The sequence below is a fragment of the Grus americana genome, chromosome 1, assembly GCF_028858705.1.
Source record: "Grus americana isolate bGruAme1 chromosome 1, bGruAme1.mat, whole genome shotgun sequence".
Classification (NCBI taxonomy): Eukaryota; Metazoa; Chordata; class Aves; order Gruiformes; family Gruidae; genus Grus; species Grus americana.
In genome coordinates, this window is record NC_072852.1 from 98,919,247 (window position 1) to 98,934,601 (window position 15,355).

The window sequence follows — 15,355 nt, forward strand, 5'->3', positions numbered from 1 at the left end:
CTATTTGCATGGTTCAAGGTTAATCCGTGTGGCAATTCGACTAAAAGAAAACATTTTTAATGCAATCATACTCATTTGGAGTAGTAAAAATTTGCAAAAATGTAAGCCACGTAATCAGAAAGTAGAAACACGAAACACAGTTTACCAGTACAAGTTTGATTAGCAAATGAGGTTTCGTTGACTGGTTGCCCCACCATGCGGTGCATGAGTGACCCTCAGGCTGAGGATTTTGTTGGTTTCAGCAACGTGATCACAGCTGTCAGAAAAAGAGAAATGCAAGTGTAATAATGACAAAGCAAAAAGGCAGAAAAATGATGACTCCAAATGGCTGTGCGAGCTATTTTTTTGTAATCTCAGCTGAGGGCAGAAAGGAATAGGTGTGCTTGTGGGATGGCAGGACTGGGGAAGGAGCATGGACCTGCGGAGATGGGGGCAACCTTAATGGAGGAGAGGGAAGACCAAGGCTCTGCTTTTTCCCCGAGGCAACGTATGACCTAAGCTCTGGGTTGGGTGCTTGGCTTGCTGTGGTCACCTTACCTGGAAAAAAGAGCTGTGTTACAGCAGCATCAGCAGCTCCTGGGTCTCCACTGATTTGCATGTAGGGTGCAGACCCTTAACTGAGTCCTCTGAGTTACATATTGGGGGCATTTGTACCACTAATTGCAGCATGACCGTTGACCTGAGCTGCTTTCCGTGAGCTCAGGTCAGGACCATGGTGGCCTTTCCTCCTGCCCCTCGCAGCCTGACAGGCATCGGGCGCTCAGCCAGCTTAGAAATCTGGGCTTTTTTTAGGTACTTGCGAAAACCTAACCTTAAGGAAAAGGCACTTGTGAAAAACCCAGCCTTGTAACCCCATTACCCCTGTCTGTCCAGCAGCCCAGCTGGGAAATCAAGTTTCTGGCTCTGACATTTTTTGTCATGCCCCCCCCAATTTTTGTTATTCAGCTGCGTGCCGGAGGGCAGGAGGTTTTTACGAGACATCTTTTACCGTCTTTGCAGGGGAATGTCCCTCGAGTGTAAGTGAAATATATAAAAAAGGGGAAGTGGTGCTCAATGGATCAGTCGCTCACTGATCTCGCTGAGGGCACAGCTAAGATGATGGTTACTTGTCTTCTCCTCTTCAGCATCTGGACCGTGGTGTCAGGTAACTTCCTTGGCTGTCTCTCTGTCTGTATCGTTACCGTCACGGCATTAGGGACCTCGGTGGCCCCGCTAGCCTGCTGCTGGGTGCTGCAGCCCCCCACCGCATCCCCCGGGGTGAGCCCAGCAGTGACAGGGCTCTCGCAGCACTGCACGCTACTGCACCGCTCGCGTGGGGCTTCAGGCATGCCACTGCTGCTTGCGTTGACAGCATCCTCTCTTTAATTTACCACCAGTGCGTTTATATGCTGCAGACAGATGTACAAATTTATTGCAATTCGCAAATCATAAACCAGGTGAATGTCCAAACGCTCCCAATGACCCGTATGACTGAAGTTTGATTTCAATCTCCTGTTGTGGATGGGATTTGGGTCAGAGTATGGCACTGATCTGCTTTAGCTAGGACAGAATAATTTGTAGCGATGGACGTTGTGCTTGCGGGTGTCTGCTCAGGCCACTAAAGGGGTGGGTGTGTTATATTTGGTTTTGTAATTAAAAATCATGTAGAAAAGCCTGGATTTGTTTCAAACTAGCTTCCGTGGTTATGTTTTGTATTCTGCCTGTGGCACTACTGAGCTCTGAAAAGCAAAATGACTGGCACAGCTTCACAGCTGGCTTCTTGGTGTCCTGCGGAGATCTGCCTGGCCATGGCCACAGCCACGGAGAGGACAGGACCTGAGCAAGTTTTGTCGGGCAGGTTAGACAAGTGTACCTCCAGGCACTGCAGACAAACTCACGCCTCTTTAAAACCTGCAAAGTTATTTCCCTTTCTTGTAAATTGAAATATATGTTTTCAGTGCTATAACTGTCCTTGCTGCTATCATCTCCCATGCTGAAGAACACAAATAAGCTTTAAAAATTATTATCCTAAAAGGACTGTGGACCTGAGCTGTCAAACCTGGGAGCATCCATTTTGCTTGCCTATCCCCTCGATAGTTTTTCCACATATGCCTGTGAATTGGAAGAGGAGACTGATTTTTTTTTTTTTTCCCCCTGGAAATTTTCCATCAGTAAGGGTCTCTTATTTCCCTTCAGTAGGGTCTCAGCTGCTTCCCAGCTGCACAGTCTCAAGCCTGAGACAGGAGGACAGATGCAGTTTGCCTCTGGTCCCCCCTACCTCGCTTTCTCCTTCTGGTTTTCTGTTCTGCTGTCATTCTGATAAATGTGGATGCACGATGTGTAGCGATACACTCTAAGAATTTTTAGCAGCTTTTCTGATTTGCTTACTGCGCTGCAGGAGGGCTCAGAGAGTGGTAATGCACCGGCAGCCATTTGGGCATTAGCATGGCTGAACATTTAGGGAACCTCTCCATGGGTGCCCATGGGATAACAGCGTTAGCAGGCAGACATCAGTCGCTCCTGACATGGGAGCTGCCTTTGTCGGTGGCACTCTCTAGAGCACGGGTATCAGGCTGCTGAGATGCTTTGTGTGAGAGGGGTCAGGTCCAGCGAAAATCTCAAGGCAATTCTTTTGAGCTGTGTTTTCGTTTTTACCCTGGATGGAAGGGCAGAGAAACCCTCAGGAGCTGCGCTGCTCAGGAGGGTGAGGGGCTGGGGGCCATCTGCTGGGGGTGGGTTGCAGAAGGGTGGTGAGAAAAGCTGAGTGCAGCACCTGCTTCTCCCCCCAGGCTCCGTGCGGGTGATGCACAGAGAGGTCCAGTCGGTACAGGCAGGAGGAAACGTTACTTTTTCATGCCAGTCGGTCACGAAAGAAGATGTGCTACAGGTGACGTGGCAGAAGGAGACAGATGGGGCTGAAGACAACATAGCGACTTACAGTAAAATGAACGGCCAGAAGATAGCAAAGGGCTACGTCGGCCACGTGAGCTTTGCCCGCAGTGAGTTACAAGCCTCGGCCATCTCCCTTCATGGAGTCACCCTCCAAGATGAAGGATGCTACAAGTGCATCTTCAACACGTTCCCCTCGGGGGCTGTCACCGGCAGAATGTGTCTCAATGTTTATGGTAAGGCATTGTAATCGTGTACGGGCTGTCATTTGAGGACCAAGTCATTTTCCCCTGGGAAAACCCTTCCCTGACCACTGATCATTGCTAAATTGCTGGGAAAAAGGCGGCTCAGGTTCCTTTCTGGCTCTTCCTCCCTTTCTGGTTCTACCTCTGATGGGAAACCAGCATTCAGCAGTTCTTTAATTTTCTTCCCCTTTAAGTCAAAAACAGCAGGATCCAAAAGCTGACGTGTAACCCATGACTTCCTCCAAGTTTCCCTGGCTGCGTGCTCTGCTGACAGCTGCCCTGCCCCAGCTGTGAACCCCATGCTCCTCTGCCTCCTTTCACTGCTGCTGTCACCTCCTAAGCCTGGAAATCAGGCACTTTTTTCTCACTCTGCCTTCGGTCTTAAAAACTCAAAGTATTCAGAAGGCAGAGAGCTGTATGTGTAACCAGAGTATCTGGAAGCTGATTTTGAAGCTATAGCAAAAATGACAGTAGTTAGGCTGGGGTCAGGAAGGGGATGCAAAAAAACCAAAAGAAAACAAAACAAAACAACCCCAAACCAAAAAAGGCTGAAATACAGCACAGCTTTGCCACTTGAATACCCTGTGCAGGTCAGCATCAATTAGCTTCAAGAAGAGAGTTAAAAGAAATGATGAGTCGAGGTGGCAATATTTGACACCTCCATATGAAATCGTCAGCTAGCAAGTACAAGCTGAAATACAGACAAATAGATGAACTCAAAAGGAACAAGAGTGAAAAGCTGTTTATCTTTTGAGGGAGGGTCTTAGTTTTCTGCCTGTGAGAAAGCTGAGACATTAAACATGCCGTGAGGACACCCTGTTAGCTCCTGACTTTCTCATCATTGACTCTGCTGTGGGGACGTTGGCCAAAAATCATGTCCCATGTGGAAAATATTGGTGGTGGTGATACAACTGTGGTATGACCCCTGCAGAGTATTTTGTTTATCCATAGTACCTTCTGCTAACAAAGACACAGACACATGCCCACACACATACCCGTGTGCCAGGCATCCTCTGTGTGGGGAAAAAAAGGTGCCCCTGACTTACGGGGTAAGATGACTTAAGCAACAGGGGAAAGGCAGGGGGGGAAATATGAGGGAAAACCAAGTTTGCAAAAGAAGTTCTTTTTCGTCTCTCTTGGGAAAGCTCCTAGAGCAGAAAAGAGAAATTAGGAGCAATTCACTCAATATTTCAGAGATGAAGAGGAAGGTGTTCCTAAAAACACCCAGCCCTGAGTCATTCAGAGGGTAAACACTGATTTATTACAGGAAAATATGGAAGTGCCTTGCAGAGGGATCCCTTTCTCATTTATCATGTAAATCTAAACACAGTTTGATTTTTTTTTATTTGTTTGGTTTTTTTTTTTTTAATCCAAGAAGGGGACATATTTTCCAAAATCACCAGCCTTGTGGCTATGATTTAGCCTTTAGCAGAGCACCACTTTAAAAAAAAAAAGTTTTTCTGCGCTACACACACTCCCGCGAGCATCTCTTCCCGTGTCTCAGATGAAAACACACCAACAGAGAAGGGCTTCACTTCTCTCTCGGGCGGCCGTGAGCCCACTGCTCCTGCTGCACCGGTGTGGGCTGGCAGGCCACTGCCAGGGGCTGGCTCACGGGGGTCGGGGTGGCCTCCCTGAAATGTCCTTTATCAAACATGTCCTGGAGGGTCATCATGAATAAACTAAGTGCTCAGTACTGTGACGGAAGAATTTGGTTCACATATGGCGTATTTCACTGAAGCTAATTTACACGATGCTACTTAAAAGCCATAGTTTTACTCCCTTATTCCCCAACTGATAACGATGGGAACAACTTGTCTGAACAAGCCCAGAGGACTCCCCGGGACGGAGCGTGAAGCCAGCAGGAATCTCCCGAGGCTGAGGGATTCAGGGCAAGGTGAGCAAGCCGGTTTGAGTCACCAGCTGAAAATGAAACGCTGCCATATCTGTGCCCTCAAGAGGGGACTGCCAGGGAGTTTACCAGCTGGTAACTGCCTGATTACAGCAGCCTTCGCAAGAGTGGCTGTTCCAGGATGGGCACCATCGCTGTGTGACAAGGGGAAGCGAAGCCATTTAAGAACTGGATATGACACTGTGAAAAAAGAAACAGGTACGACTGGAGGAATCTCAGACCTGCCTGGCTGAAAACAGCAAACCCAAGAAGAAGCAGAAATTTCCTAGCCTGTAGCGAAAACCATTTTGGAACAGAATAGTTTCAAATGTGTTTGACAGGTCTCTTTTGAACAGCCCGCTCCCCTTCCCCCTCCGTTTTGCTTTGGAAAAGTTCCGCTGACCCTCATCACCAAAGAGGATGAGAATGAAACCCAGGAAGGAGTACAGCTGGCAGGTACGGAGAGAGGAGGATGTGCCACACGAGAATGGACAAGACTTGCTGGGTCACAAAATTCCCTGGGCATTTGCTGGACTGTCTTCATGGATCTTCTACCTTCATCATAGATGGCACCATTCACCTGGAAGGCTCGAGTGCAGCAGAGAAATGCCATCACTATTTCTTAGACAGGGAAACTGAGGCATGGGGATGCTGATGAACACCCATACGTTTGGAAGAGGCTTTCTGTCATCATGAGGTGTACTGTAATTGCTAAACATTTTTATCAGTCCCTCTGAGACCACTGTCAAGTCTTTAAACATAAAGAGCACATCATGACCTGGCAGTTCCACTCTAATTACAGAAGGCCATTACAGATAATCAAAGCCAATGTACTTCACTAGAAAGTCCCTTTTTCAAATACTTGGGAACTGCCACAGTTCGAGTTTGGGAACGTTTGCATCACTGCTCTGCAAGAGCTACTGATGCAAGTACTTGCATACAACATCTCTTGCGGGTACTTTTTCACTGGAAACAAATATTTTGATGAAAGACAAAAGAAGCAGTTCCTTTAAGTGTATGCATCAAACATCAACAGTGGGCACATGCTAACAAACACTGTAGCAAGACGGTACTGCATAAGCAGGCACTTACAGGTTTTGACTCTGCATCTATTACAGACACTTGCTGAGGGAAAGCGCAACCCTACAGGATTTTTTTTTCACATGATAAACATTCCTTGAGAAGAGAGAAGATTGCTTAGTCAGAAGAAGAGCTAATGTGGAGTGCATGTGTTCCTGCCAAGACACTGAGCGATTTTTCTCATCCCCTCTGGAAACATCTGCGCCAGCTTTCCTTTACTGTTTTTGGATGTTGCAAGCTGATATTTGAAGTTAATGCTGTGGGTGGATGTGTTATTTTTATGCATCCCGTGAGTGAAAGAAGAAGTTCAGAGAACATTTATTAATCAAAACATAAACTGTTTGTGACACTTGTCTTTTCATACATGGGAGATTTTGAGAAGTTCCAGCTGAAATCCCCCCACACACTTTCTTGTTGCTCTCAGAGCAACACTTGTGGCTTTCATCGGCTCTGCTTGTGGAGTTTGAGTTTCTGTCTGTGGGTGATGCAAAAAATCAGAAATACCCACTTTTTTTTTTTTTTTTCTAGGCAGGCACAACCACAGTAAATAAATGAGATCTAGCCGTAAAAAAACCCTGCCAAACAACCAGCAAAACTGGTGGTCTACAATGTCTTGCTTCCACCCTTTGGCAGGGATGGCTTGGAGGATCCAGACAGGCTCATGAAGTGTACCTGGAATTGTACCAGGAGGTTACAGGCACCATTATGCATCTGGCACAAGCCTTTTTCCCCTTTAACAGGATCATTCAGTGCCTTCTACACCTCGTTCACATGCAAATCTTTGTTACCTTCCAAAACGAAAAAGAATCATTTTTCCCAAGAAGAATAAACAGATTTTTTTGTTTGTTTGTTTAAAAGTAGGATTGCTAAATGACAGCGATGTGTTTGCTAGTGTTGGGACAAAAATTAATTTCAGCATAAATATTGTGCTGACCATTGTTATTTTTGCTATGTAAATAGCAAAATGATAATATATACATGGAGTACTACTAAATATAGTATTAGATACTTTTATTAATCAGAGAGCATTCATATTAACTCAGACTTGAATGAAACCAGAATTGCCACTGCACTTAAATGGTTGACAATAGTAATATCCTCTTGTAATGTTCAGATCTCCCCTGGAGTTCTACTCAGGTTGAAAACAGCTTCCTGCACTCCTCCCCTTTCTTTACTTCTTGCAAATACAGTTTGTGTAAATAGGAATCAACAAGCAGGCTTTGTGCGAGTGAGTAAGCATGAATGATGCCTGTAGTTCATCGTTCTTGCTAAGACTAAATGTGACAGCATCCGCAAATCTTCTAGGGTGAGAAGGAGTTGAGAAGAAATGATCTTCAATGAAGGTTTTGAGGGATACCATGACACCCTCAAAACCCGACACTAGAGGGAAGAAAGTTGTACAAGCACAAAACCTCCACAGGTGAAATCCTGTGATGTAACCACAGACAAATTCACTGTTACTGTCTTGCATAGATAGGTATATTTAGTCCTCTGGTCCACAAGCCTGCACATCTCAAACAGCAATACAGCTAATCCTGCAGATACATTTAAGGGAAAAGAACACGAATTTTGACTGATTGAAGCAGTTCAGCCCTTTCAGAGAGAGGAGGACATGTGGTTTCATGGTTTCACTGCCTGTGGCTCTTTACTCATCCATAATCGCCACTTCTCAGTTGGGATGCTGCAGTGCTGCCATTCATAACAGAATGGAAACATGGATGCTTCCACACTCTTGTCCTTTGTTTTTGCCAAGCTCTTCATTTTCAGACTGCTGCTTGATCACTTTTATGGTTATTTGCCACTGCTGGGGCTTTGGGGATGGAGAGGCAAGATTAGATATCAAGGTTGTCCTCCAAGATAATGGTAAATACAGATGCTCTTTGCTCAAACATGAGCAGAAAGTCATGGATTTTGTCACGTCGTGTTTTACAGCCATCTCGGACCCCAAAGTGGAAGCTAAGCTTATACCCAGTCCAGACACAGCCGAGGACTCTGAGAAAGTGATGGGGATGAGCTGCTCAGCAACAGGGAAACCAGCTCCAAAAATCACCTGGCACCTTCCCAGCATCCTGCAGCAGAAACCAAGGGAGTACCAAGTCAGGCTCAGCAACCAGACCGTGACTGTCATCAGCAATTTCACGCATGCCCTCTCCAAAATCCTCCAGGAGTATCCCATCACCTGCATGATCCAACACCCCTCTCTAAACGTGACCCTGGTCCTGCCCGTGGACACCGTGGTGCAGGGTCAGTATACAACACTGTTCATGTCCTGGAGCAGGGAAGAGACCACGAAACACCTCCTAGGGTAGATCAGGAGACTCCTCTGAGAGTTGGGGGGTGCTTGTCAGGTGCCCCGCACGCCGTGATGTGCCCCAGCCTCCCTGCCTCTGCTGAGGACTTGCAGGGTTTCCCTGTCACATAGCTTGACGCACCAAGACGACGTGTGGTTTTGGGTAGCTCGGAGGCGCTGGGTGCCACACGCCCAACCATGGCATCAGACTCCAAACACAGGTCTGCCGGTGGTGCTGCTTGTGTGTGCGCTGGCATGTGCTCCCAGGGCCTCCCTCCACTCTGTGTCACCCCAGGGACTGGCCAAGGGATGTATGAAGTGGGTTTGGGTTGTTTTATTTTCTTCATGCACAAACTGAGCACCTGCTGCTTTCCCCACAGGTCTGGAGAGCAGCGTGGCACCAGCCATTGCTATTGCAGTGGGGGTACTGGTCCCCCTGACTTCCCTCCTTCTTCTCACCTACCTCCTCCACCGCTGCCTCAGGCACCTACGTGACCCGGAGAGAAACCCAGCCCGGCCATGCTGGGTAGGTCTGCCTTTCCCCAGGCTGCTGCAGGGCTCACCCACACCGGCCGTGGGGTTCACCGCCGGGACACGACTCTCCCCGGCCAGCCCGGAGTTGGCTGCGTGCCGCCCAGCCCGGGCTGCACCCGTGGCAGGGAGGGACGAAGGGATCAGCCCCGAGCCAGGCAGCTGCGTAGCGGCACGCTGGGAAGGGGAAACCTGAAGGTGCTTAGCTAGGCCCATAGGCGGCCGACAGTGATGACAGCTAGAAAACATTCACTTTCTCAATGACAAGACATGCTGCGGGGGAAGCATCACTCTGTTACTATATTTATGCACAACATACTTGTGCAAGCAGTGGCCATACTCTTGCACCATTCTTCTGCATCTCCTAAAAAACCCTCCCCTCTGGCTTGGCCAGTGCAGCTCATTGAGGAAGCAGCTTTGAGGACGCATCTCAAACAAAATGGGGTCTTTAGAGGAAGAGCGTGCCTCTGTGCGGAAAACGCAGGGCACCACGCTGTGGCAGGGGCCGAGGCGCTGCTGTTTGTCTGCTGAGGCCGTCCTGGCATGGGGGTGAAGGAGGCAAGCTTGAGGTGGGGGTAAAGCTGAGTGAGGTGGCATCGCTTCAGAAAACCGCAGCCCAGTTTTGTGCCAAAAGCACCTCAGCCTCCTCGCGGGATATGCCCAGAATATGCACCCTTACTTTTGATGGGTGTTTTGGAGACAAAAAGCAGTGGGAGGAAATGTGATACACATCTTCTTCCATGGGTGCCATGCCTCTAGGTCCAAGCTGGAGCCTGCTGGGGAAGTTGCAAGGGGAAAACTTTAGTCTCTCCTCACCCAGAGAGATGCAAGGACCCATTTAGTAATGCACACAGCCTGGATCTTTACTCCTGTGCTTAAAATATCCATATATTTTGAAGAAGGAAAAAAACAACCCAACAACCTCTCTTCTGTTAGGTTCTTCCTGCCTGTACCAAGGCCAAGAAGTGTGGGCAGTACGGAGCTGTGGGCAGGTGGGCTCCTACAATACCCCACAGCGCACCACTGAACACCTGAGCAGCTGCCTGCCCTGCACATGCGAGAGAGAAACTTCTTACAATGACACCTCGGGCTTCCAAGCCAACCTGCTGTGACTTCACTCCAAGGGAAATACAAAAAAGGACAATTTAAAATAGATATTTATTTATTTTGTTACACTATCATATTCCATTTTGTAGAAAAAAAGCTGTAAAGTATTTATGTGAGACTCTGACTGTCTGGGAGGATCTGCATAATGAAACTCATGTTTTGTATTTTCTGGGGTTTTGAAAGTCAGAACTTCCTTTCTGATATTTTAACATTGCAAGCTCAAAACTGGGTGGGGGACTGTCTGAAAGAGGGCAGCATTTCATAGGGGCGCTGGCCTGGGAGGTGTTGCTGGTGGGCCAAAGGAGACCCCTGCCGGGAGTCGGGGTGCAGAAGACCCATGGAGCAACCTAGTGCGCTGCTGTAAGCTTCAAGGGTTTGAACCTGTTCCCCAGAGAGCAGGAGAGATCGGGCCAAGGCTGCAGCCGGCCTGAACTTGTAACCCAGGCGCCAGGAGCAACAGGCTTCAAGCCAGGAGTCATCAGGCATGAGGAAGTTGCCAGCTCCGACTTCCACCAGCCTTTCCTAGAAAGTAATGCAAAAGCAAAGGATGCACAGGTGTTTCCTTCCTCCCCCCCTCCTCCTCTTCTTCTTGTTCTGCAATTTCCACAGCCCCCTTCCTAATTTCCCTAACCTATCACAGCTGCCTTGTGTTTCCAGATGTCCCACCTGCCTGCAGGAGGACGCAGGGAAATAAAAGTGCAGTTGGCAGGGCAGTAGGCTGCCTGGTGGATTTTGTGTGTGTCATGGTGTAGTGGCAGGTGAGTGTGGTGGGAAGCAGGAGGCTGGCAGGAGTGAGGGGGTAGGTGCTGCTGCACATGGGCAGATATACATCAGCACAGGGCAGCATGTGTTACTTAACACTAAAATTCAGTGCTTCTAACCTGCAGGTCAGATCTCAGCAGTTCTACTGTAATTCCCTGAATCCTGCCCTATGTTCATGAAGTCTTTCCCTGCAGACCCAGGGAAGCAGAAATGAGCTTCCCCCCCCCACCCCCACCAGCATGGTCTCATAGGCAGCATGAAGATGGCTGGTGCAGGCTGTCTCCTCTCCTCCCGGCTTCCTGGAGTAAGGGCATGTCATCTGGTTTTTCCTTGCCCATCTATTTCAAGTGCATATCCCAGAAGAATCAGGCTGAGTTGTAGTGAAAAAGCTGAGTAACTTAAAATGAAAGCAAGTAGGTATGTTTGGAATTAATTAACCCAGTACCTGTCATAAAATACCTTTTTTTTTTAGGGTCCCTAATGCTTAGTAATAGTGCAGCTGGTGAGTGCGGGGAAAGCAGAACTGGCTGCAGCTGTCACAATCAGGAATTTTTCTCCTGAGCTTCATAAGTGTCAGAGGAGGAAGCTGCATCTTTATCCAAGATTTCCTACCATTGCAGCTTAATTTCCTCCTCCCCTGTGAGGGCGGGGGCCGGGGGAGAAGCAGGTTTTCCCCTGGGTGGGTGGCTTGTGGGGAGCAGGCTGCGGGCGAGCAGGCAGAGCTCAGCTCCCAGCACTCCCGAACAGGCGGTGCGGCGTCAGCCCTCGCCGCTCAGCAGGGTCCATGCTTGTGCTTCAAGGGGTTTTTTGGAGACTTTTTTTTTGAGTTTTAAAAGAAGGTTTCCACTAATGTTTAAACAAATGGGTATTTAAAAAAAAAAAAGAGAAATGAGTCTCTCGCAGAAACTAGGAGGTTGGACATGGGTAATGAAAAGGATTTTTTAGAGGGAAGAGAGAAAGGCACAAAGCTGGCAAGAAACCTCTATAAGCCCAGGAAGACTGCAGAGATTACCTATTATTATTTTCCACAAGCTGATCATCTAGAGTGGGGGAAAGCAGGGTGTGGAGTCATGAAAGTATCTGTTTACGTGTGGGATTGTAATTTCTTTTACTATTTAGTCAAATTGTGAAAAGCTTTTGTAGGTTTCTGCTTACGAGCACGATAGGACTGGGGACTGAGCGGAAGAGGAGGATGTGGCGGCTCACAAGCATAATGCTGTACAGCAAAGGAAGATGTTACCGATCTGTTTGTCTTCCACAGTATCAGAATGAGAACAGAAAATGACATCCAAAGGCAGGACACTCAAGGCCAATACATGTATTTGCCTTCACGCTATACAAAGCCGGTTACTAAAATGCAGTGCCATAAAACGCTATATGCTAGAGCTGTGGAGTTTGGCTTCATATAGCAATGCAAAGAATGTAGGCATACTGACTATGTATAATTATGTGTCTTAGCTGAAAAAAAAAAAATGAAATAGATACAAACCACCTTTCAGGGAACAAAGAAGCACATGACTGAGGGGAGCAGAAGTCTCTACTGTGGGTGAATAACATCCTAACTGCTGTTCTGAGGTTTCTTTGTGATTATTTTGTACTCGTCTGTCTTGTTATCCGTTAACAATTTGGTAGTAATTCTTTGGCAGCTGTATTTCAAATGGGTTTATACAGATACTTAGTATTGAAATAGATAGTATCTAGGCTATGAAATGTTGCAAATTTTGAATAGGTCTTGAGATATAAAAATAAAACTGGTAAGAAATTAAAGTGGAATGGACTGCTCTATTTTAGTGCTCCAATGAGAGTGATATGAAGCAGGTTAACTTTGTAAGTAAATGGACTATTTTCAAATTTTACTCTACAGCAATGTTCCGAGCTACTATTGCCACCAACAAAAAACCAAAACAAAACCAAACCAAACAACAACAAAACAACTCCCACAAAAGCCCCCAAATCCCCAAAATGCAAAAAGCCTAGGTATTTGCCTGTCTTGTGGCTGGGCAGTTGTTAGTCTGACCCAAGGCTGCCTTCAGCCACCTCCTGTCACTGCAACTCGTCCAGCCCAGGGCAACACTGGTGCCGACGCAGGGCATCATTTTTCCTCACAGGTGGAAAGAGGGCAAGTGGGAACGCCACTCTCCTGCTTGCCTCTTACTTTGGTAAAACTGGCTCTGTGTAATGCGTGTGTCTCTGCAAAGCAAATGGGATTGTTTAGCCTTCGCCTCTGGGCTCCTTCGATCTTGACGTTAGCAAGCTTGGGTTAAGGTTTTAACTCATGCAGGACCTTAAGACAGTGTCCTTTTAAACTGTGTATTTTATATTTTGGTATATAATAAAGGGTCCTCAGGCTGTATAAAATGTCTAGGTTCCTGTTTTGGCATGCCAGGCTGTTTCACTGGTGTACCCTACTGGTGTTTTTCTCTGCCTGGGTACCGGGTTCCCAGCTCTAAGAGAGCAGTAAGGTGTAAAGGAATCGCCTCAGCAGCTCTGGCTGAAGATGTGACTTTGAAATGTAGCTGAAACCACTGGCTGAAATTGGAAGAATATTCTTTTTCCGAAACCACTGCTGGCAGAGGCATGGGACTAAATCCACGCAGTGAAAAGGAACTTTGTTTTGGTGATAGAAGACTGAAAGCATCATTCATCATTTCTCTGTTGTGTGACCCTGGGGGAATGATTCATCTGCTAAATACCACACCAGTAAATTTTCTTATGAACTCAGACATGGAAGAAAATATAACCTATTGTTTTTCATTCCGTTTTCAGCACTGAGCCCCTGCAAATCAGCTGAAATAAGAGAATTGCACTAATTGAGTGCATTTTTCTCTTTCATAAATGAGACTATTGAACCAGGCAGATAAAAATCAAGCATATTTTTCTTTTCACTCTTAGTACACCAGAAATTACTCATATTTTGGAAGCCATACAAATGGCCTTCTCATATCTCTACTGCTTTCATCTTTGCTCATATAAAGCTGTGTGTGAAAGGAACACTGAACTCTCATCCAAGCTGTTTGCGCATGGACTCTCTTGTAGTCTGCTCAGATTTAGGAAAAGCCACCTGAAATTTCTGGGAAGCTTGAGGGAATCCTTGGTCTAAGGCCCATACACAATGTCCAACATCTCATCATAAACGCTCCAGGTTACATTTTAGGCTTAAAGAAACCAACTTGCCTCAGAAGCCTTGAGCCTTCCTTGCCTGAAGGAATGTAGTTATTTTCATAAGTGAGATTGTGGTGCTTTTCTAGCTGCCTATCGGCTGAGTTAAAAAAAAATAAAAATCTTTTTTACAAGTTTTCTCTAAATACCAGAACCTATACACAAAGGGGCATATAGGGGGGATTCTCCTACTATATTTTTCTGGAGGTCTTTGCATATCTACTTCAGAACAGTTTAATTTTAAGGGTATTAAATGTAGGTTGTATCCTTTCTAGAAAGGATTTATTAATATAGAATCAAGGTGCCAGCTCTCTACTCAACGCTTCAGTATTTATCTACGTATCTAACTTCAACAGTTCTTTCTGAAAATCTCTATTGTAAAGATTTCTGACCACATCAAGACAGCTAGAAAGCATTCCTCCTCAGCCTGCACGGGGAAATCAAGACCTTGCTGCATCGTCAGCAGAAAGTGCTGAGCTCCCTGCAGGCTTCTCTGCGGTGGAAACCTTCAGAGTAGGATGCGAAAGGAGGGAGGGCAAATCCTAGGTCACGGGTAATAACATTCCGGCCCGATGGGGGATGATGCACCAGGCTTTCCAGTAGGCTCTGGCCCAGAAGAAGGAACTTGTGGTCATCATGCAGTTTTAACTCCTCTAGTCTCAGGTTTGTGACTCTGTATCATTCTGCTGTGAAACTGGCAGACATGGATTTGGAGGCCAACTTGGAAAATCTGAAGCCAGAAGCTGCCAGGAAACAGCATCAGTCATCGCGAGTGGGACAGATGTTTTAACTGAAAGGTGAGCGAGGTCTGGGGATCCTCCACTTGATTCTCTACAGCTTCCTTCATTCCCTTAGCACGTTTCTTCTTCCTTTGCTCTTTTTCTGGTCTGTGGGATCCAGACCTGATGTTGTGCTACTAACCAGTGCAATATCTCTGCCACCAACAACAGAAAGTTTGTCCTTTGCTTTGCTGTTACTTTACCCAGCCATATAGTTTGCCTCTCCTGGTCTGTTTGGGGTTGTTTTCTTTCCCTGATGTTATTCCATCTCATCTCACCTTTGAAGATGCTGTCCTCTTGCCTGGATCACCCCTCCCCTGCTGGGCACCCCTTGCTCTTCTCCATCTCAGGGTTGTCACGCAGCTGAGCTGGGAAGTGGGAGTTAGGGAGGAAGGGGGGAAGGAGAGGGCACCAAGGCAAAAGGGCATACGCAGAGCCTGAGGGCAGGGGAAGGGGCTCTAAGCAGAGCCAAATGGGGGAATGATTTCCCCAGGAAATCTTTCAGGTTGGCAATTTGTTAGAAAGCAAGTCTTTAAGATTTGGCTTCTTCCAGGAGAAACACTTCTCACAAGATTAGCTTTGCAATGAGAGTTATCTGGGATCTATACTGCTCTGTGGCCTCTGACTTCTGCAGGGCATTAGT

At 47.0% G+C, this 15,355-nt stretch overlaps 1 protein-coding gene across 3 annotated transcripts; it reads left to right on the forward strand.

The window, feature by feature from the left end:
- Nucleotides 1-1,017: 1,017 nt before the first annotated feature.
- On the forward strand, nt 1,018-12,575 carry LOC129201801 (OX-2 membrane glycoprotein-like). Of its 3 annotated transcripts, XM_054813543.1 has the most exons (5): nt 1,021-1,144; nt 2,769-3,104; nt 8,017-8,328; nt 8,755-8,900; nt 9,842-12,575. In XM_054813543.1, the coding sequence occupies exons 1-5, from the start codon at nt 1,054-1,056 to the stop codon at nt 9,938-9,940; spliced, it is 984 nt and encodes a 327-aa protein (XP_054669518.1). In that variant the 5' UTR covers nt 1,021-1,053; the 3' UTR covers nt 9,941-12,575. The 3 variants fall into 3 exon arrangements, with proteins under 3 accessions (XP_054669517.1, XP_054669518.1, XP_054669520.1); XM_054813542.1 differs by having other exon boundaries at nt 1,018-1,144; nt 8,755-12,575; XM_054813545.1 differs by having other exon boundaries at nt 1,091-1,144; nt 2,867-3,104; nt 8,755-12,575.
- The last annotated feature ends 2,780 nt before the right edge of the window (nt 12,576-15,355 follow it).

What these genes read in the sequence shown, in the direction of transcription:
- LOC129201801 (XM_054813542.1), top strand. Translation starts at nt 1,054, where the DNA reads ATGGATCAGTCGCTCACTGATCTCGCTGAGGGCACAGCTAAGATGATG. An exon ending in CATCTGGACCGTGGTGTCAG is followed by an intron (nt 1,145 to 2,768) that starts GTAACTTCCTTG and finishes TTCTCCCCCCAG; the next exon opens with GCTCCGTGCGGGTGATGCAC. An exon ending in AATGTGTCTCAATGTTTATG is followed by an intron (nt 3,105 to 8,016) that starts GTAAGGCATTGT and finishes CGTGTTTTACAG; the next exon opens with CCATCTCGGACCCCAAAGTG.